This window comes from Ruditapes philippinarum, unplaced genomic scaffold, assembly GCF_026571515.1.
Source record: "Ruditapes philippinarum isolate M1 unplaced genomic scaffold, ASM2657151v2 ctg4407_1_1_1_1, whole genome shotgun sequence".
Taxonomy (NCBI): domain Eukaryota; kingdom Metazoa; phylum Mollusca; class Bivalvia; order Venerida; family Veneridae; genus Ruditapes; species Ruditapes philippinarum.
In genome coordinates this window covers 103974-128203 of record NW_026852923.1, presented here as the reverse complement: position 1 = coordinate 128203, position 24230 = coordinate 103974, and the positions used below count along the sequence as shown (strand labels likewise).

The following is a 24230-nucleotide window of genomic DNA, read 5'->3' as shown; positions in this document are numbered from 1 at the left end:
ACATTTTAACATTTGCGTACATAAGAAAAAGCTGTTCCACAACCTGTAATAAAAAACTTATCATTGTAATATTGTTTGTTATTATTCTGAATGTTTGTAACATCGCTTTTCATTGGATAATTGATGTTTATATATAACTATATACATGGCTGTTGTCAACTTATTAAGTAATTTCATTTTTTTTCAAAAGTAAAAAGAAGTTTGATGCATAATAAATTCATTAAAAAGATATGTGACCATATATAGATGGTTGTTTGCAATATAAACCTTGCCTTGCAGTTTGGGTTATGTATGCAAAATCTTAAATTTCAAAAATCTTTACAACAAATTAAAACAAGAATTGTTGGAGGACAGTAACGCTCGACTATTCGAAAAATTGTCACAAGTGTGTTTCATTGAGTATAATAATGCTTACCTATATCAATACTTAAATTGTCCCAAAAAGTACAAAGGCTTGTTATTAAAATGTTTTATCGAGTGAATCACTGCTTTATTATTATGAATGCATAAAATTGTTCCAAAAAAAAAGCACAAACACTTCAGTAGTTATGGAGATACCCGCTTACAAGCAAAAACTTTACCAAGAATTTCTAAGTTGAAAAAGGGGCATAATTAGTTATGGGACTTGTGCCAATCATGTTAGATAATCACAGAGAACAAGTGTGTGAAGTTTCAATCCATTCCCTTCAGTAGTTATCATGTGAAACCAGCTTGCACACAAAAACTTAACCAAGAATTTCTAAGTCGAAAAAGGGCCATAATTATGCAAAAAAGCAAATCAGAGTTATAGGAATTGTGCCTATCATGTTAAATAATCACAGAAAACAAGTGTGTGAAGTTTCAATCCATTCCCTTCAGTAGTTATGGAGATACCAGCTTGCACGCAAAAACTTAACCAAGAATTTCTAAGTCGAAAAGGGGCATAATTATGCCAAACAAGAGCTGTCGGTAGGACAGCAACGCTCGACTATTCTTAGTGCTTGATAGTAAAAAAAATGCTTGATACAGTTACCTCCTCCTGTTTACAGGTTGGGGTCATGATGGTGAACAAGTGTGCAAAGTTTCAAAGCCATATGTCAATGGACTTTGAAAATATTTGAACTATTACAAAAACTTTAACGTAAATTCTAAGTCGAAAAAGGGGCTTAATTCTGTCAAAATGCTTGATAGAGTTACCTCCTACTGTTTACAGATTGGGGTCATGATGTTGAACAAGTGTGCAAAGTTTCAAAGCCATATGTCAATGGACTTTGAAAATATTTGAACTATTACAAAAACTTTAACATAAATTCTAAGTCGAAAAAGGGGCTTAATTCTGTCAAAATGCTTGATAGAGTTACCTCCTACTGTTTACAGATTTGGGTCATGATGTTGAACAAGTGTGCAAAGTTTCAAAGCCATATGTCAATGGACTTTGAAAATATTTGAACTATTACAAAAACTTTAACATAAATTCTAAGTCGAAAAAGGGGCATAATTCTGTCAAAATGCTTGATAGAGTTACCTCCTCCTGTCTACAGGTTGGGGTCAAGATGGTGAACAAGTGTGCAAAGTTTCAAAGCCATATGTCAATGGACTTTGAAAATATTTGAACTATTACAAAAACTTTAACATAAGTGGTTACGCCGACGCCGACGCTCAGGTGACTGCAATAGCTCTACTTATTCTTATCGAATAGTCGAGCTAAAAAGGAAATCAGATTTATGCGACTTGTGCCAATCATGTAACATAATCACAGAGAACAAGTGTGTGAAGTTTCAATCCATTCCCTTCAGTAGTTATGGAGATACTTGCTTACACGCAAAAACTTAACCACAGGGACGCCGACAAATGGGTGACTGCATTAGCTCGATTATTCTGCGAATAGTCGAGCTAAAAATAGTACAATTTTTTTCCTTAAGGAAACAAAAAGGCCACAATGGCCCATATATCGCTCACAAGATTATGCGACCTAGTTTTTGACCACAGACTACCCATATTCAAACTTGACCTAGAGATCACCAAAACAACCTTTCTGACCAATTTGCAGGATGTTTGGATCAAAACAGTAATCTCTAGAGCATTAACAAGGTTTTTCCATAGTGGGGCTGTGTGACATAGATTTTTGATGAACGACAGACATTAAACGATCCTAAAAGCTCACCCTGATCTGGCTCAGGTGAGCTAAAAAGACAAAAACCTATAATATTTACTGCAGCAATGAATATGAATTATATATAAACATCACAATTATCCAGTGAAATTAGGTAATACAAACATGCAGTATCATAATATTGCTATATAACCTATTAACTGTTAATGTAACCTTCTAAAAATCTTAACAACGAAAAGATCATACACTTGTTGTCAGTTCATATTTTCTTGTCTTAAATGATGTTGTGGAGTGTTCTATTAACATTTCTAGAATTAATTCAATATAAGTATAAATGAAATGACAATTGTTTAGTTTTTTTTATCAATATGTAGAAAGTTGTGCTGCAAAAATCAATGACTAACAGTATGAAATTACATATACAATCTGACATGCCACTTAATGACATACAATGATTTTCTTGCATATCAGACAGGATTATCAACCTTTTACACCGGTGCTAGAAATTCTGTCTTACACCCCCCATGTAAGACAAGTCGCATGATTTAAATGACGTTGTTACATGTTGGTTGGTTTGTGGGACAAAATAGTTGGGGATATGTTAAGTTTGTAATACAGAGGTATTCATTTGAGGATTTATCCATGTGACTTTATAATACATAAAAGTTATATTATAAAGTCACATGGATAAATTCTCTTACATGGGGGGTGTAAGACAGAATTTCTAGCACCGGTGTAAAAAGTAGATAATCCTGTCTGACATGCAAGAATATAAGAATCTTTCACCGGCTGCCGGTACAGACCGGAATATCTAGCTCGAGGGTAACTGTCTCATTACTGCCTGAACAGTTACCCTCGAGCTAGATATTCTAGTCTGTACCGGCAGCTGGTGTAAGATTCTTATAATATAACTTTTATGTATTATAAAGTCACATGGATAAATCCTCAAATGAATGCCTCTGTAGTACAAACTTAACATATCCCCAACTATTTTGTCCTACAAACCAACCAACAACTTTGACCCTGCATAACCAGGACAAATGAGAGGTAAAATCTGGACTAATCTCCCCTTTACTGCCCTTAGGATGGAGACTTCAGTGTTAGAAATTGCTAGTGCAAAAATGAAGAGCTGACAAATTACTCTAAATCTCCACTAGGAAGGCAGAATTTTTCAAACTAGAATGAAAATTTCTCATGGGAATGGGTCCCTAAACTCACCTTGCAAACCGGCAGTTATTCTAGATAGGCCCTGTTTATACCCGTGCAGGCCAGGATCAAATTTGAACATTTAAAAAAAGAATTACCTTCTGTGAAAAGTATAAACTTGAGTGCTCTGGTCAGTTTACTGTCCCTGATCACTTCTAAACAATCTACATAACAGTTGCCATGGTAACATGTAATAGGTAATGGTGGGGCTCTGAAATAACAATACATTTTCTACATATTCCAACATGGCAAAATCACATGTTAAAGAGGTGCAATTTGTAATTTATGAAAAATTCTTTACAATCGAATTCTGCTAAATTTCTGTTAAGGACAAACCTTTCATTGAATTCAGAACAAACCATTATTAAATAAGGAGTTTTCAATATCAAAATTATATCAAAATCAAAAAGCTATCGGAACAATGTTCAGTCTGATATGACAAAGGATGAAATCTAAACTCTTCAGGTGTAGTGACTGCAGAAGATCACAGGCACCTCAAATTTAGAAGAACCACCGACATTCCCTTATCACAATGGACACATACATTATTAACATGTAATACATTTTTCAACACTCGCAATCCAACTTTGAGATAAGAATAGCAATAAATACACTAAGACTACTTTTTGCAGGGTTTTAAGGTCAAACCAATAATAGAAAGGTCAAAATAGAGGCTTTTTAAGCTTTACTGTTGAGAGTAAGATGCCCTAAGTTCCATCTTATTAAGTGTATTGTAATAGAATTAAGTATACCTAGTTTCCAGTAGACTGTTACCGGAATATATACACATTCGGGACACAACAGGTGATGCTCCATTTGGAAACTGTAAAGATCCTAGGCCATGAGCGTATCGAGGCTGAAATATAAATTATTTCACAATACTGTTTAATTTGTTTTATGTTTCATTCTAAGTCAAGCGACACTGTAAAGGTCATATGGCGACTATTCAGCTTTACTGGAAGACTTCTGATGCCCCTTGGACAAGTTGGTGCATTTTATTTTCATGCATGAGCAGGCACCTGAGTAAAACAAATAAACCTTTCTTAAGCTAGCTGGATAGTTTCCTTAAATGAAAACAACCCAGAGTCCCTCATGGGATTGGAAACCACAGTGGCGAGGGTCAAGTGATTTGAAATTTGCAACCTAAAACACTCAGCCACAAGGGTCCCTAAAACTACAAAGCTGAGCTATGATATGGCCATGAGCTACGCTAGTAGCAAAGCTCTGTTACTTTCAACACCATAGCTGTCACATGGACAACACACATTACTATTCTCAATACATGATAGTTAATCGAAAACAGCAATGCAGACGGTTCACTAAGTGCGATTAATTCCCTGAAAATCCATACTACATTTATTAGCCTTAGTCACTCACCTATATTTATTACCTTGCAGACATTTGTGAAATATTCAAACAAAAAAATTTCAGAGGTTGTGGTGCATAACCATAACCATGAACTTTCAAAACTTATAATAATTTAGTAAAAATCCTTTCTAGTGCATGGTTCTCTGTCAGTGATACATATTCTGGCCAAGAAAATGTATGTCAATATATTCAGGAATTAATAAGGTATGAGGTTTAACGCAAAAACTGTAACCGTCTTTTACACAAATGCCAGAGTGATAATATCCATCATATGTTACAATTCAGATCAGAATATTCCTCTTTCAGGTATGCACATCAGCAAGGATTTCTTGCAAATTCTACCATTATTTTATATATTTGATTACACTAGAATGAATAGGACCGCGTAATTAATCTTCAAATAGGCAAAAATTAGCATTCAAATTATCATCAGCATAAAAAAAATCTTACCTCAAACTTTGATTCAATTGGAAAATCAAAGGAGAGTCCTCTAAAATTCAACACAAAAAGCTGCTTCTCTGAATTATAAACTGCAAATAATACAAAACACAACATTGTTAAACTAGCCTAAATATTTGAACAAGAAAATTGTCACTTTATTTCAATTTTTTATCAAATTTTGTTTGTGTTGTTTGATTTTAAGTCACACTGTCATAGTAAAGGTCATACGGCAATTTTTCAGCGTCACTGGTTTCAAGAAGACCTCGGCAGCCACTTCATGCATTACTTTAGGCACCAACCAGCATCTGAGTAGAACCACCAACATTCCCTCACCAAGCTGGATAGCTTACTCATAAAGTGCTTGACAGGATTCATGTGACTTTTGCCAACTTCGCTCCCAAAAGTTTATGCCTTACAACTCAGAATATATGTATGTTTGTTCATTAAAACAGTAATTGAAAATTGGAAAAAAAAAAACTTATGCAAAACCATTCATATTTCATTATTAGTTGATAGTTACATTCTGAAGTGTACATAATTATGTGCATAATGTTTTGATTGAGAAACAAGGCAATCTTGAAAAGCTTTCACAATTTTTAGGAATTTTTTAGCTTCAATACTTTTTAATTGGGAAAAAGTCTGGGTTCAATCCAATTTTACATGGGTTCAATCCCAATTTTACATGGGTTCAATCCCAATTTTACAAACTAAAACAATCACTGCTTAGAGTTGTGTATAACCAAGCAAGGCTGGAGAGATATGCATTAATGCAGCTAGTGCAAAAAGGGTGCATTAAAATGTTCAAACCTCCTGGGTGGGTTGCTCCAAAGGACTGGTCTATCTGTTCAATGGTGGGATGAATCTGACTAGTATTAAAATGAACCCCACTGAAAATAAAAAAGAATAATAAAATTCACCTTCTACTTCTGAAACACAAAATATACAAAAACAATAATGCAAAAAGTAAACAAGAGGGTCATGATGGCCCTAAATTGTTCACCTGATTCTAGGTACTTATTAAATGTTGAAAGTCATCCTGTACCTGTATCTCTGCCATACAAAATATACAAACAATCTGATACCATTATGAAATTCATCCTCTATTTTTGCCTCACAAAATATACAAAAAATTCAATACATGAAAATTAATAATAAGTATACAAAGAAATGAAATTTAGCCGATACTGTTTTCAATTGAGCAATGAAAGGCAACAACATTAGTAGAAATCTATTGACTTACCAGTATTTTAACTTCACTTTACTCATACAGTTTACTTCTATAACCTGAAAAGATAATTATGTATAAAGATTATATATAGACTATGTGGGCAAATTAAAATAAATTTTTACACAGCTTAGTCTACATCATATGAAAACTATATTTCACATATAGCTTATTAGTTACAAAATACAAACGGTTGTTTGGAAATATAACCCAAGCCCCTGGGTGAAGGTTATATTGCAAACTACTGTTTATATACAACCATATTACCTGTCAGAAATAATCATAACAAATTTATTATACAGCAAGCATCTTTTCTTCTATCCAAAACCTGACAAAAAGTCATTACAGTACACAGCACGACGATAGTTCAAAACAGTTACCTCCCTTTGTCTATTTGAATCCACAAACTTAAATGTCATGATGCAGAATGTCAGTGCTTTACAAATGCTATTAAACTTTTAAATGAGCACAAAAGGGCTTGAGTAAATAGATAAATATACTCAAATAATATTAAATAGAGTTACCATTTAAAGAGTTACCATTCTAACTAAGTATCAATGTTATATAACTTTGGTGTACTCTTAAAAACAGAATTTTACGAGTTTACACTTCTAATTGTGGGAGTAAAAGATACTAAATTGCAATTAGCGGTGAAAAAGATTTTAATTTCTTGATATAAAAACGAATCATAAATAATGCCAATTAAAAATTCCTTATAAGTAACAAACTTATTTAACATTTCTTACTAAATATTAACATTTTTGTTTTGATAATTTACATGCAATCTATAAAGGTTATGGGAATTATGTGTTTTCCTGCATGCATAATATGAGGCAAAACTGACATTACTTAAGAAAAAAAAACACAAATACTGCTGAAAGACATTTTTTTTCAACATGAGGCACGTTCCCTTGCGGTACCCATTGGATATAGTAATTAAGATGACTTGCAGGAAAATGAAATAAGAAAACTACATATTTCATTGTCTATAAGATATAATTTTATATATTGTTGGTTGGACTAAAATGTCAATAACAATTGTACCATAATAGAACAAGATATATGACTGTATTCCGAAAACAGCTTAAAACTTAAACAACTCTTAAAATACAAATTAGGGAAATCAGGAAACCAACAGCAATGTAGCAGTTATCCTCTTGTATCCCATTGGGAACCAGAAAACCAACTGGAATCTTGGGTATTCCTCTATTCCGCTTTCATACCAGTGGGAACCAAGAAAAGAACTGGAATATATTATATAGCAGTTATCCTCTTGTATCCCAGTGGGAACCAGAAAACCAACTGGAATCTTGGGTATTCCTCTATTCCTCTTTCATACCAGTGGACTGGAATATAGCAGTTATCCTCTTGTATCCCAGTGGGAACCAGAAAACCAACTGGAATCTTGGGTATATTCCTCTATTCCTCTTTCATACCAGTGGGAACCAAGAAAAGAACTGGAATATAGCAGTAACTGTTATCGTCTTGTATCCCAGTGACAATCAGGAAAACAACCTGAATGTAGCAGTTATCCTCTTGTATCCCAGTGGGAACCAGAAAACCAACTGGAATCTTGGGTATTCCTCTATTCCGCTTTCATACCAGTGGGAACCAAGAAAAGAACTGGAATCCTCTTGTATCCCAGTGACAATCAGGAAAACAACTGGAATCTAGCTGAAATCCTTTTGTTTCCCAGTGGAAATCAGGACACAAAAGATTTTTTTGTTTTTCATCAAGTATTGTAGTGAATATAACTGGGACAACAACAAGCATTGTTCCTTTTGCTCTCTACTGGAATAATGCACAGAGAGGCACCATACAGGTAGGTCTTCCTTCACTTGTTAAGCTTGAAAGTCCCTATGTGACCTTATATTCAGTGTTGGTGTGACATTAAACTTACATTAACAAACAAAAAATTTTCTCATGTTCATTGAGAAAAAAGATAGTGGAACTTCTATTTCTTCAATTATATGTAAATGTTTATTAAATTAAATAAACATTAGTGAACAAGACAGTTTTATGATGTATTTTAAATCAACATAAGCAAATTTATGTAAACAAATTTCTTTTTATGGTCTATTTAATATGCAGACTTAATTTGGTGGATAAATTAATGTATTTAACATGAATTAAACCATGGCATAAATATTTGTCTCAAATATTATATTGAATGATTTTGTATTTGGCTCAGTATCTTTTTAAAATTAAGATTACTTCTGAGCAAAGATTGTGTTAAATAATTTCCAAAAATGACTAGAAAAATAAATTGGAATTTTTGGTGCAATGTTTTAATTATGTAACACTTAAGACATACTATTAAGAACTAAATCTTTAATTTGAAAAAAGAAGTCTTTGAACTTTCTTTTACCTGAATCTTGTAAAATATTTTTTCTATTAACACACAATAATTATATTTTTATTCATTTACAGGGAAAAAAATCAAACCAGAGGAGAATTAACAAAATTAAGACATGAAATTTACAACAGATTTGCTATTATAAAATCGAATATCTCAAGCCCAGTGTTAAAATATGAGTTAAATGTAATTAACTATGGTCATTTTTCAACCCCTTCCGAAATTAGCGTGGTATCATTAATGTTAAGAACTTCATCAATTACCGGACCTTTTCTCTCCGCTCGGTTAATTACTGTTTTAAGAGGTTTTGCATTGCCTCGAAAAAAAATGACCGAAACAGTGTCCCAAAAGTCGTGTGCCACAATGCGTTTTGACAATCGACACTTCATAAAGAAAAATTCGAACCGGGTCATTAATTTGAACTCCAGTGAATTTACCAGTGTGGGGTCAAAGTTGTTTACGAAAGTAAGAGTTATAGCAGAAGCTGAACTGTTTTTATTGTCACCGGCTTTTGTTCACTGGTGTGTTTTATTAGCTTTAAAAACTGTTTTATAAAAATGAAGGGGCGTTATTTGGTCCATATGTCCGTCTGCATAAAGTTCATTGTGACCCCTATACAATTCTTGTAGGCCTTAATTCGACCAGCCTGTCAACATTATTAATTGAGACACAATTATATCTTTATGAATTAAAAAAGGAAAACACAAAATACAACAGTGTAATAACTGTATTTCAATGGAAATGTTATCAAATCTTATTCAAAGTAAAAAAAAACCCATAAAAACGAATGAAAATAATTTAGCCATCTAAAACCTTTCTGAATATTTTTCATTAAAAATATTTATATCACTTATACATTGAAATAAGAATGAAGAAATTACTTCTTTGTCACATTGATCCATTATAACAAATAATCTAGCAAAGTAATTTAACAACATACTCAAAATTTAGGATATAAATAAATGCACTTTGGACACTCCCTGTGCACCCTCTTCACACTTCATGTATTCATAATCACCTTTTTTTTCCTACAATATCATTTCAACAATAATTTATCACGCGATTTTTATGTCTTCATAATAATATACATTCGACATAAAACGCTGCATATATAACGCCTCAAAATCAGTTTATCACCAAACCGTCTTTAATCATTTCGGTTTCCTACTATCTTCCCCCTGACTTTTATGTCCTCTAATGGTTACAAAATGCTCAATCTTGCACCATCGTTTCTTTGTTCAAAATGTAATATAACGCTACTAAACTGCAGTTGGGCATTGCCAGTTTTTTTACATTAAAAATAACCATTTCTTAACCAGTAATATCATTTATTCAAATGACCAGACTTTTATAACGGAACTCTGCCCTAATGTCCATCTAAAAGACATTTTAATTCAATACATTATGCATATTATGTGTGCCCAGGTTACAAACAATAGCACACTGGCCACAACTGCTGATATTATTTTGTCCGCAAATATTTTATTTCAAATTGTAATTTATGGCCATCACAGCCCAAAAAGTTAATTAAACAAAAACATTGTTTTCCACCATTTTGTGTTCAGATGGGTCTGACAACAAATGCACTTTGTTCAACAATAAAAAGAACATGCTTATAGGATAGTACAAAGATGGGTTGATTAAGAAGTCGACTATATCTATATTTTATATAACAAACAACTTTGAAAAAAGTCCTGACATCAAGAACTCAAATGAAAATTATTTTTCTTATGCCCTTGATTTTTTATATACAGAAAATTAATGCTCTGGAAAAAATATTTCAAATAAAGTAAAATCTAGTGTTAATAATATATTCCTTATTAAAATATGGGGTGGGCCATTGATTAGGGTTTAAAAAAAATAAAATTTTTGCTCACAGAACTGAAATAAAATGAGTTGCTGTTTTTCAAATTCAAATTTACAAGTTTTACCATTCACAATAACGCTTAACTATGTGGCAGAAAAACCAAACTATTTTCATCAGTACCAAAATCCTGATTTTTATTAATTTAAAATGGCAAACAGAAGATTAAGATCCTAGTGAACCCATGACATAATGGGTAACGTGGGTCAGTGAAGGGTCGGCACAAGCCAGAATAATCTCTCTCCCTCCTATTTAATAACTCACAATGAAGTAATCTGATATTATCTAATTTCTGTCACCGTAAAATTCGAACATCTTTTTTATCAAAGCGATACAGCTCATGACGGCATTGTCCGATCGTGTCTTTTTTACCCTTAATACGCTCGCTGCTCACATTCCCCGACACTGATATGAAAAGTGAGATATTTTGTCAATTCTAAAGAACGAGTGTCTGCTCTGTAATACACCCATCATTCTCGTCTTGTCTTTTTTACAGGAGGGATGACTTCAAGAGATAAATGTTATATTTTCCGCTTGGAGCGTGCCCGTCTTTTGACACCGACTTTTGAAATTAATCAAGCTCCTCAAATCCACTTATGGAATAATTGTTCAATATCACGACCTCATCGCCTTATTATACAAAATGAACATTTCTTTCGCATAATTCATTGATTCTGACCATTAATATATCGAAAGATGGACTCCAGAGATCAAACAGTTTAATTTATATTGGATTTGTCTCTTCGAGCCTTTTGCATGATTTTTACATAAAAACCATCCTTTCATCAACCTGAGATATTCAATAATAAAGTCATTTCTTCAGCTAAAACATTCCCTTGGTCAACTTATTTCCTTCAATTTATTCAAGCAGATGGAATAATTATGAACAGATTAAATCCTTTCTGAATGAAAATTGTCAGTATTTAGAACAAAATTCTATTTAAAAATCGTAAAAATAAGCCGTAAAGGATCTAATTAGCAAACTCAACTTTTTTTCCCTCCACCGCATAACTACAGATTTGAAACTTTCCATCCAATAAAGAAGCATTCTTCAGAACAGTTATAAAACAAAATGCAAAGAATGATTTCTAATTGCAATTATTGCGGGGAGCATGTTACTGGAAAAAGATGACCCTTTTCCTATCTCCATTTATCATTTGACATACTTTGACACCTTCATGGGTGCAAGTAGAAAATTTGGAAAAACCTGAAAACTGTAATTCATAATCATTTTCCTACATAATCTAATAGGAAAACATGATGAAATTTGTCACAAAAAACCTGAACTTCAGGCATATGCCTGAAAACTTGCACCCATGCACCTTCCTAAATAGATCTCATATCCATTAATCATTTTAGTACTTTAACACCTTCATAAATGAACACATTTTTTTTTTAGCAAAAATTAGTGTACAGTTACTGATTTCCACAATGTAACAAAAAATTATTTTTTAAAATTTTTGTATTTTGTATAATGTTTAATGTTTAATCAAAATACTATCTAAAAACTTAAATGCGCATCCTCAGTATTATAATCTTCACATGAATCTTGTACCAGGAATATTCAGTGGTCATTACATGATAGGACTAGCAACATGTTTCTGTGAAATCTTTAATCAAGTACTACAAATTTAATATAAATAAACAGACCAATTAATACAACAATCTCTTTAAAAGCAAGGCCAGCATTTTACACTGAAAAACAACATTTTTGCTGGAAAATCTTCTAGAAGTTGAAATGATATATAAACTAAGTATTTTTCCTGATATTTTTTTCTAACACGGTTTATTTGTCATCAATTTAATTGGACCATGTTTATCTTCTTTCTTCTAAAAATGCTGATTTGCAGAAATGAATACTTAACCAGCACGGAACACTAAATATCTAAAACGGACATGTCCATCTTTTCAATCTGCACAAAACCATTCATCATTTCTAGAGAAAATTTCAAAATATGTACTGACTGAATAGCGAACAGTGCATATTAACCATGATCAGTAGAAACATCCTTGGTCTGCAGTCATTGAATTTAAGATTTTGAATTTACTGGCCCGAATTCCAGTTTTGAATTTATTCTACTATATAATTATTTAACTAAATTTTCTTAAAATTTACACTGGCCTGACCTAATTTACACCGGGCCAGTGCTAAATTCAATGACTGGGTCTGCACCAGTGGTTACATGGATAGAATATGTCTCTGCTTGCAGGCTTACGGTTAATCGGTTTTAGATTAATTAATAAGCCAATACATTTAGAAGGACAAACTATATAAACTGCACTGCAAACTATATAAACTGGACTGGTTGCATGGATAGAAAGTCACAGCTAGCTGGATTAAGGTTAATACAAATTAAATCAATTAATAAAAAAACTAACCTTTAATCTTTGAGAGACTGGATCAAAAATGAGCCTGATTCCATCCTGAGACAAATATATCACCAAATCCATGTTCAATGGTCCCTGAAAATATATAACAATTTATAAATATATAACAATTTATATACCAAATCAGCGATAAAAATAATATTAATATACTCTTAATTTAATGTGGTCCCTCAAAATATATAAAATATATATCATAAAATGGTGATAAAATAATTATCTCTTTATATAGTAGACATGTGAATATGAATGTTCATGCTTTTTTAATTTTGTAAGGTGGCACCCTCAACATTTCACTGGTGTTTCTAGCTGTATATGCTGAAGTCAGTCACACTAAATGACTTTCTTAGCACTATTTCTGGAAAATGATGGCACTCTAAGGTTCCGGCTTTGACTAAACAAAGGATTGGAGCACCACACTAAATACCGTATTCCGGTATATACCGGACAAGGTGCGGCGTGAATGATAAAATGCTAAAATCTTGTCTTTTTACCCAACGGAATGAACTTCAACAGGTCTAATTCATCTTTTCACACCAAATTAAGTACGATAATGAAGAAAAAATGTAAAATTCAGCGAAAAAAAACGATATTTGTCTATTTTGTGATCATGATTTCTGCAAGCGTCTAGAGGTACTGCTCCAATCCTGTATTGAGTTAAATCCCTAGGTTTCTATACAAGCTTCCATTGATAGAGATTGGATTAAAACCTATAGTGTCTATGGAAACTGTAATACAGTGTCAGCAAACTTCACAACTAAGCTAGAAGGCTTTGGTAGACTGTCATTATTTGTTCTATGTTGAAAACATTATTTTTCTTCACTTCTTCATTTAAACCTTCAACATTACGCTACATATCTGAAATTAACCTGTCCATCTTTCTATCTGGATGATATAAGTTATCATTTCAAAATATGAACTGACTGAATATCGAACAGTTCAGACTTTGATAAGATGGGATAATGGTAGCATGGTTAGAACCTCTAGCTTCCAGCAGGCTTAAAGCTGAATACATTTTTACTGGTACATAAAAATTTTGAGATTGGAATTTAAACCTTTTGGTAATTGTTTAATTAATTTAATTAATAAGATGCATGGTATTGATGATGACAAAATAATTCCACAAAATAAGACTGAAAGACTAACTGGGTTTAATTGTGATACTGCGTAGAATTGTTCATTCATTTTGTTTTGGTCATTATATCCTTGATTGTAACCATATCCTTGTATCATTGTATCCATCTGATTGGATAAAATATAAGCACTCTCGAAATCAAGTAAATAATATGAAAAAAAATGCTAAAGAGATATTTTATAATAATTTAGAATTTTCATTGCACGATATGAGCAGTTCTAATCCTCGTGAATACTGGAAAATAGTTAAAATGCTAGTAAAAGATAATACAAATGATAATGAAATCATACCTCCTCTTAAAAATTGTAACAATACTTTCTCCGTATCTGATATAGATAAGGCAAATACTTTAAATGAGTTTTTTAGTTCAATATCATGTGTTGATGATACAAATATAAAACTTCCACTATTTACTTTTAAAACTAATTCACGTCTTGAAGATTTTATAATTAATGAACAAGAGATTAAGGATACCTTATTGAATCTTGTCACCAATAAAGCTTCCGGCCCAGATGAAATCAGCCATAAAATGTTAAAGGAAACATCAGAATCTTTGTGTGTTCCACTTTGTTTACTTTTTAATCTCTCATTAAATGAAGGAATATATCCCGATAAATGGAAACTAGCTCATGTAATGCCACTTTTTAAAAAAGGGAATAAGGACGAACCATCAAACTATAGACCGATTTCTTTGATAAGCTGTGTTGGAAAAGTGATGGAACGTATTATATTTAAACATATGTATAACTATTTTCATATTAACTCATTACTATTTCAAAATCAATCTGGATTTTTGCCAGGTCACTCAACTGTTTACCAGCTTATTGATATTTATAATCAAATTTGTAAAGCTTTTGACAACAAAGAATCAACATGTATTATATTTTGCGATATCTCAAAAGCGTTTGATCGAGTTTGGCATAAAGGTCTTATCTTCAAATTAAAACAGTATGGAATTCTAGGAAAATTGATCTCATGGTTAAACAACTATCTTTATAATAGGTCTCAGAAAGTTTTTGTGTCTTCCTCTTTCTCTAATACTACAACATTACTTGGAGGAGTCCCCCAGGGATCCGTCCTTGGTCCTCTTTTATTTTTAATCTATGTTAATGACATTGCCGAATCCCTTCTAAGTGTAACTAGACTTTTTGCCGACGACAGTTCGTTGGCAGTCTCATCTAAAGATGTCTCGTATATGGAAGAAATTCTTAATAAAGACCTTATCACAATTACATCATGGTCTAAACAATGGCTTGTTAATTTCAATCCAGCAAAAACTGAGGTCATGTTCTTTTCATTTTGTAATCGAAATAAACCGAATCTTTTTTCCAATAATATACAGCTTAAGTATGTAGACCACCATAAGCATTTAGGGGTAACATTCAGTCAAGATGGGTCATGGCATGAACATATATCTATTATAGTATCCAAAGCTGCAAGAATTCTTGGTTCAATGAAAATGCTAAAATTCAAGGTAAAAAGAAATACTCTAAATAACATTTACATATCTTATTTACGTCCACATTTAGAATATGCATCTTTAGTATGGGATAATTGCACACAGCTTGAAAAAGAAACGTTAGAAAAAATTCAGTACGAAGCAGCTCGCGTGGTAACTGGTTTAACTAGATCCGTATCAATTCAATATTTACTTAAGGAGATAGGATGGGTTTCACTTTCAGACAGACGACAAATTCAAAAACTAGTTTTAATGTATAAAGGAAAATATAATTTATTACCACAATATCTTATGCAACTTTTTCCACCATCTGTCGAGATGGCGTTAGAAAACCATTATTCGTTAAGAAATAATAGTGACTATATTACTTTAGCCAGACGTACCGAAATTTACTCAAAATCAGTCATTCCATCAGCTATTCAATTATGGAATAATCTTCCGACAAACATTCGCGAATCACAATCGCTAGCTATATTTAAAAACAAGATTAAACAGTTATATAAACCTCCAGTAGTTCCATCTTTTTTCTTATACGGAGATCGTTCCTTAAATGTCCACCAAACCCGAATTAGAAACAATTGTAGCAACTTAAATAATGATCTTTTTATTAACCATTTAGTTTCAAGTCCATTATGCCCAATGCGGCGCAGACATCGAAAATGCGGAGCACTATTTTTTCCGATGTAAATTATATACTATGCAAAGACGTATACTTTTTTTGAATACCAGGTCATTTCATCCTCTCAGTAGTCAGAAATTATTACACGGTATTGATGGACTTGCAGAAGCCGAAAACATAAGACTATTTCAAGAAGTGCATAATTACATCAAAAGTAGTAGAAGATTTACCTAATTTTGTTTACACATATACTATATTTATTTTCATATTAAGTTTATTAAAATACTGCTGCAAATCAAGGTTTGGTGCGTTTATTATAGTGGCAAATTGTTAATGGCATATATTTTTTTTTTCCATTTTACCTCATTAAGTCATTTTGTAATTTTCTTTGTTTTTTAGGTTAAGCGATTCTTTTCTACCAGTTAAAATACATGAAATTAATATCGCTTATCATATAAATAAATATCTCAGAATTTCTAAAAACCACATTTACTTACTATGTTACCATTAAGCCAACAAGATAGACCTTAAGGGGAGGATCCTAGATAATGTTGGTATAACTTTTGGTCCAACCCTTTTGTATGTACATTATATTCATGCTTAAGATATTGATGTTAGATTGTGTAAATTAATCATGTACAAAATATGCAATAAAATATTATTAAACTAAATTGTAACCATAAAAGACAACATTTATATCACAAAAACAAACTTTCTAAATTTGCTATAATTTGATAGCAGATGCAAAGTTCATTCGCTCCAAATTAATTGGGTGCATTAACTTTTTTACAATGTGTACATAGAGGGCGCTATTTCAGCTTCCTGTGCAATATGGGACGATCAAAAAATACTAAATCTGCACGCCAAAGTTTGTTCAGATCTTGAAAACGGTGTCGACAATTTACCAACCTCAAATATGACAAAGTGTACGTTTTTAATAAAGAGTGGCTAGCATGTGGCCTTAATGGTCAAGCTGTAAATGACCACTTGAGCCAAAAGCTGCAAGGATATGCTGCAATGAATAGACGCAAAGAAAACATTTGTACGTCCAGTAATGATGAGAAATCATTGAAGAGTGATGAATGTGAAATATCTCGCAACAACACATGGCCTTATATTGCCCCAATCTTGAAGAAAATTTATGTGTTTTTTTCTTTTCTGCACCAGTTTCAACTATTATTTTTCTTATTATAATGCTACTAATAATATTTTATGAAACTACATGTTTGCTAAAGCTCACATATATATCACATTTTATAATACTGCACGTTTGTAACGTCATTTTTCATTGGATAATCGTGACGTTAATATAGTTTTATATACACGGCTGCTGTCGATTCATGAAGAAATCTTCCTTTTTTCTCTAAAAAATGATGCTTGCTGTATTATAAATTCGTTATAAACATTGTTGACAGGTTATACGGCCGTATATAAACGGCTGTTTGCAATATAACCCTCGCCTAACGGCTCGGGTTATATTTACAAATAGCCGTTTATATAGGACCATATAACCTGTCAACGATCTTTATAACTAATAATATACATGGCTGCTGCACATTTATTGGCTAACCCTTACATTATCTAATTTATCCATTTATGTTTCATTGTATATATATAAATTTATGTTATATTAATGTTATATTTTTATCTCGGTGCCTTTAAATTATGTATTTATTGTATATCAATGTTATATTTATATATTTACGAAATATTTATGTAAATAAATACTTTTTATGTTTATAATATTCATATATTTATGTTATATAACTCATAAATTCACAAAATGCACACACAATTTTTATTACCAACAGTCTCATCCTTCCACCCACGATGACATATGTACTTTAAAGTTTACACTACAAACAAATAAGCATTTAAGACAAGTAAACAAATTGTTTTGATTACTATTTATCATAAACATTATACTTTAATGCTTGTTTTACGAGCAATATTAAAAACATTAAACTTATATCTGATCATTATCAGCGTGAACTGTTAAAAGATTACACGGTCATTATAATATTTGTAATATTTATGAATTCATAAACATTTTTCCAGAGCATTGATTGGTCAAAATTCTTGCAAACCTCACTTAAAACGGCGTAACGAAATTACGTTATTACCGAATATACAGTAAATATAATAACAACCCGAGGGCATGACTTGTAATTAAAACTGATTATCGTCATCCTAGTTGACAGTCTGACGTCATTTTATATGTTGAACACTTGAGATGAATTATATATCATCTCTTATGCATCTTAAAACTGACAGGCGTGTTTATCAATGTGCACTGATTAACGTGTAAATCCTACTTACGTAAGAAAAAAAAAACGATTCAAAATGCAAAGTGAATGAGAGTAATTCTTCTGATATCACAACACTGTGTCATTTTATATGTAAATATAGTTTACTATTATGTATTAACACCTACAATTAAAAACATTAGTGATGTGATGAAATGTACAGAAGTTTACCACTTAAATATAACAAATATTAACTAGTGAAAGTCTTATATTTATAAATGATTACCTTTAAAAACATACAAAAAAAGAAAATTGTTTTGTTTTGCTTCAAAATCAAATAAATATAGCCTTAAATATATATTTTGCAATCATGTAAATATTTTTTTCAGTTTTGTGTGACAATAATATGTCCCATACCTTCACTGCAATCCATACATTACACTGTTATTATGTTACTAATAGTTTGTTTTGTAAGTTTTATTACCATTTGAACAATTAGTTAGCCCAATATGAACAATATTACCAGTTCTGGTGTGCATGGAAGCCAATCAAACCTATTCTGGTGAAGATGGAAGTCAATTTAAACAGTACTGGTGCATATGGGAGCCAATTTAACCAGTATTGATGTACATGGAATCCAATCCTACCAGTTCTGGTGTACATGAAGCCAATCTTACCAGTACTGGTGTATGTGGGATCCAATTTAACCAGTACTGGTGTACATAGAAGTCAATCTTACAAGTACTAGTGTACATGGAAGCCAATCTAATCAGTGACCAGTGTTAATAGTGAACATTGAAGCCCTTAAAACTTACCAGACCGGGGAAAGCATGAAAGCCCCATATACCAGTACTGGTGATGTGTAGAAGACTCATTAACCAGTACTGGTGACTCACATTCCTAAGGGTTTTATATTCAATAGACCGATCCTTTAACACCAGCTTGAAACTACGCAGTACATTGTTCTTCCTTCTTAACCTCGAAGATACAATAACCTGACTCTGAAGTCAACAAACTCCAACTGTTGTTGTTGTGAAAATAATAACAATATTTCAATTATAACATCATTATAAACAAAATATCATTACAAACTTTTCAAACTGCAGACAATATTAATGACAAACTTTCAAATAAGACAATGAAGAAACAAGTTGCATTGACAAAGACATTTACCTTTGTCTCAATATAACTTAAAGGTCAATGTACTATAGTCTGACGGTTATCGTCATAATTTCACTCGTTTATACGAATATTACATGTATATTCCTTTACACTTTTGAGCCTGCCGAATATGGAAATTCATCAGGCATGGCCTTAAGTAAATAGGGACATACAATTATTTAATTTCTATCAAATGTGATCTAGTCAGGTCTGAAGAAGAAAGGAGAGCCTGAACCTAGTTGCTGGACAAGATACAAATCAGATATGCGTGTGATTGAAACTTGTTTCCCTCAAACGATACTTAGATTGCCACTAATAGAACACAAGTTCCACATTAAAATCATGAATATAACCTTTTTAGAAAAAAAGCAACATTTTTTATCTTATGTGCATCCAGATTTTTTCTTTCTTAAATTAGACCAGTTTATCTCCCTTAACAGAATTTCCTAAATAAACCTAGACATTATAATTAATTTTACAAAAAAAAATAATACTATCATGACTTCTACGATTAGTTAAAACAGAGAAGAAAAAAAAAAAACTGAGTGCAAAAACTATAAATAGACAAAAGGAAGTTCAATTCTTATAATAACTAGGTTCATGAGATTTCATGTGCGAATGATACGGACAAGTAAAACGACTTCCTTCGACACTTAGCTTCAATTCAGTCATTAACCATCTGCATACACCGGGAACTGCCAGCAAACATGACTATTTACATTGAGCTTCTGATACATAAATGAGCCGCGTCACGACAAAACCAACATAGTGGGTTCGCGACCAGCATGGATCCAGACCAACCTGCGCATCCACGCAGTCTGATCAGGATCCATGCTGTTCGCTTACCAACTCTATTACAAGTAGAGAAACTGATAGCGAACAGCATGGATCCTGATCAGACTGCGCAGGTTGGTCTGGATCCATGCTGGTCACAAACCCACTATGTTGGTTTTGTCGTGACACGGCTCAAATGCCCAAAACAACTGCAAACCACTTGATTTCTATTTTTTGAGGAGATACTTTAGTTCGCTGGCAATAACGCTGCTTTAATAAAATGCGTGTACAGTAAGTAATGTCTTGATTTGTGACAAGACGTGCGGGTCGACTTGCGGTTGACAAATACGGCACTTAAAACTTCCTGAGAAAGTGCCTATTTTGACCCACTGGTCTAATGACCTATTAATAATAAGAGACTCAATTGTGACATTTTATGCGTTTAAGAAGTGGGGGCTAAATATTTCCCATATTAGTCGAGGAAAGTGCGTAAGTTATACAATATGCTAACAAGCTACTTGTGTACAGGGTTGCTTAACGTGTCTAAAATATCTTTTTCTCTCTCTAATATACCAAATGCTCTGTCAATTTCTGAACAGAATATTACGAAGCTTGGGTATGATCAATTAAATTCTCTGAGAAAGTCTGACAGAATGTTGACATTAAAAAAACAAGATAATTCTTTAAAGAAATATATATATATTGTGCAGTAATATAATTGTTACTATAAACTGATGTGATTTCCTTTCAAAAATTGAAATCCATGAGTTTTTTTCTCTAACAGGAGAACACAGTGATATTACAGATTTTTGTCCTGTTGTATAACGCCTGTGTTTCATTACATAATGCACATCTGAAGCAATCTTGGTGACAGGTTATTACTTAAGGTAGGAAGAAAGGAATCTTGGTCGTTACTTAGTTTTTATTAAAAGTACAACTGCTCTGCATGTCAAATGATGCTCAGGTGTTTGAGTGAAAAAATTAAGTAGCGCACCAACAGAAAGATCAACAGATGCACACCAAAAGAACATTCAAGAACAGGCAGCATACTTAATCTCAAAATAATTCTTGAACAGCCTTGTCTTGGTCTAAGATTTATTAATGCCGAAAAAAACTAATAAATTTCATTTCATCCTTATTTTAGCAGTGTTAATGATATAGGCATGATGTATCAGTGCCTACCTGTAACTATCTGTTATGTGACCACATGGCCATATGGTAAATGACACTGACTTATACTGGTAACAAAACATTGCTGACTGTGTGGGTTCAAATCTCGTCAGGGGCAAGTCATAATTAGCACTTGTTGCTAAGTACTAGTTGGTTGCAGGAGTGTTTCTATTTGCTTATGGTATCTCATACAAGCTAGAATAAATTCAGTGTAAACTTACCAGTGGCATAGCTACTATTAGGCCATGTAGGCCTAGGCCTACAAGTTAGTCAAGACATTGACATTTTAAAGAGTCCCAAAAATACAATAAAAACAGGAATGGGTGGAATTGGTAGCGTGTTCAAGCCGTATGGTCGAATCAAGTGTCAAGTTTAGGCTGATGCATGATTTACCGTCCTCAATAAAGTTGGCATCTAATGTTATTCGGTTTAAAATTATTGTTTTAATAATTTTCCTTTATTGAAACATCTTGCTGTACATACATGTAAATGGACATGATACCCAACTCAGCCATACTGTAGGGCTATTTCCTAAAATGATCAGCACATGTTAAATACGGTCTGAAAGATGATCAAACCTGTAACCCTTCACACGACAGCAGTCGGATAAATAACAATTTCGTCATTGTTACTAAAGTCAAATTGGCTTATCAGTGTCAGAAAAGGCAAGAAGTAAAAACTTGGATTGCTTCTCTAATTATTCCCCTGGGTTACAAATGAGTGGTATATCACAGAAAATATGTGTTACCAATATAATATAAAATTCACACATCTGCACTGGACTTTGTCATATACAGACAAATTACAGAAAAGAATCATATTTATAGAATGGGAACAAGTCTATTTTCTATATAAAAGCATGTTCCTGATAGAATAAATCCAATTTTATTCTGTAAAAAAGAAATTCACCAGGTAATATGAGCGCAATCTGCTGCAATACCTACTTCATTATGTAGACAGAATATGTCACTGATAGCAATTTACCTTTTATATACAATTCAAACTCTATATATATATATTTATAAATTGATATCTATTTGTTGCAACATGCCTTAGGAAAAGTTGCCCTACTTTAATGTTTCAGAAACATGCAGCTTATTCCGAACAATGAAAATATGCTGGTAATGTTGCATAATTCAACTGAGTATGATGTTATTAAAAAATGCGGCAAGGTCAGTTTTCAAAATTTGACTAATAGTAGCCAAGGTCAAGATTATTGATGGTCAAGGTCATATTTCAATGTGACAAATACAAAAATCAGATTCAAGAGACTAGAAAAGTGTCCTAATGCAAAAATCGTAGGGCCAAAACCAAAATCGAACTTGACTTGAATTTTCTGGTAAAATAACTGCACATGCGATTTCAACCTTATACAAGTACAGTACAGCTCAAGCATTTTTTCCTCTTTTCACTCAGTCACCGCGGACACTTTTAACGGCGAACAGAAAATCGCGGGGGACATACTACAGTATGCCACGGCGACAAATCACCACGGACGGGTAGTAAAAAAAACCCTGCAATCCGCGGTGGAAAATCACAGAGATTTGAAGTGATTAATTTGCATATACACGTAAATGTTCATATAAATGTACAACGTAGTCTTCTTTTAAAAAATCAAAAAGACTTACAATGTGACTGATGATTTAAATCATTCAATAAAATTATTTAATTAGCTCGGCGATATTAATGTACATTTACCGGGGAAAATCACATCACAAAACAGTTCAATGAAAAAAGTTTCAAGAAAACGGAATAACAAAATATTAACAAAATCGGTCAACACTTTCAAGAAAATTAAACGCTGTGATGTTTCTGTGTAAAAAGTTGAAACGATAGCTAGAACACTTAAAATATTTTTTTTTATAAATTCTATTCATACTTGAAACAATAAACGCCACTTACTATATAATATACATGTACATATAAAAGAAGGCCAATCTTTAGAATTTGTATGAAGTTATATTTAATTCCAACTATTAGTCTTCAAGTTATGCTCCGGACAAATACGACTGTGATGGGAAAATGCAATTAAGAAGTTGAGGATTACTTCTCCATAATGGTGAGGTGAGTGTCGTAGAAATAAATTAGAATCTATCTCATTACTTATTAAATAACTACAATATTCCACGGTATGCGCTATCTAAAAATTTAGATCTGTGATCATGATGAAATAAACATATTTGTTACATTTTTTTTTCAGATCATAACAGTAAATGCGACATTAAATATTTAAAATAGATAAATGTTTAGTTCAAAAGTAAATTTGTGTGTATTATATGCTATGACCCACTTAAACTTTAGTTCTCGTCAATATTTGGAGGGAAGGTAATTTACACACGTAAATTTAACAGAAAAAATCGTTTAAATGGATCAAAGAAATAATTGAAAATTCTTATATGATTGTAGCACTGTAAAATCAGAAAGGTTAAAATGGCTTAAAGCAGTTGAAATTAATTATGTTAAAAGTTACTACATATTAGGGTTTTAATTTCAAACGCAAATCATTAAATTTTGTAATTATTTGCATACGACAGGTGTTACGTCGTTTAAATACATAACATAAAGATTTTCTTCTATAAAAAATGTGTTTGAGTTCATTATATTTTACAGACATACAGTAATAGTAATAAATGTCCCCGTGTTATAAATAAACTAATGGTCACCCGAGAGAGCGAAATACCGCTGCAATATTTCACAGTGATCCGTGGTGACAATATCCCGCAGCGCAA

General features: G+C 32.4%; 1 protein-coding gene across 1 annotated transcript in view; it reads right to left on the bottom strand.

Annotated features, from left to right (window-relative positions):
- The window catches only part of LOC132728275 (phagosome assembly factor 1-like), a 39970-nt gene that overhangs the window by 4638 nt on the left and 11102 nt on the right, over positions 1–24230 (bottom strand). The window contains exons 3-8 of the mRNA XM_060713895.1: positions 12932–13015; positions 6348–6391; positions 5915–5994; positions 5117–5196; positions 4051–4154; positions 3397–3509 (exon numbers count right to left, since the gene is read on the bottom strand). Of these exons, the coding sequence (XP_060569878.1) occupies positions 3397–3509; positions 4051–4154; positions 5117–5196; positions 5915–5994; positions 6348–6391; positions 12932–13015 (505 nt within the window). The remainder of the gene's footprint in view (positions 1–3396; positions 3510–4050; positions 4155–5116; positions 5197–5914; positions 5995–6347; positions 6392–12931; positions 13016–24230) is intronic.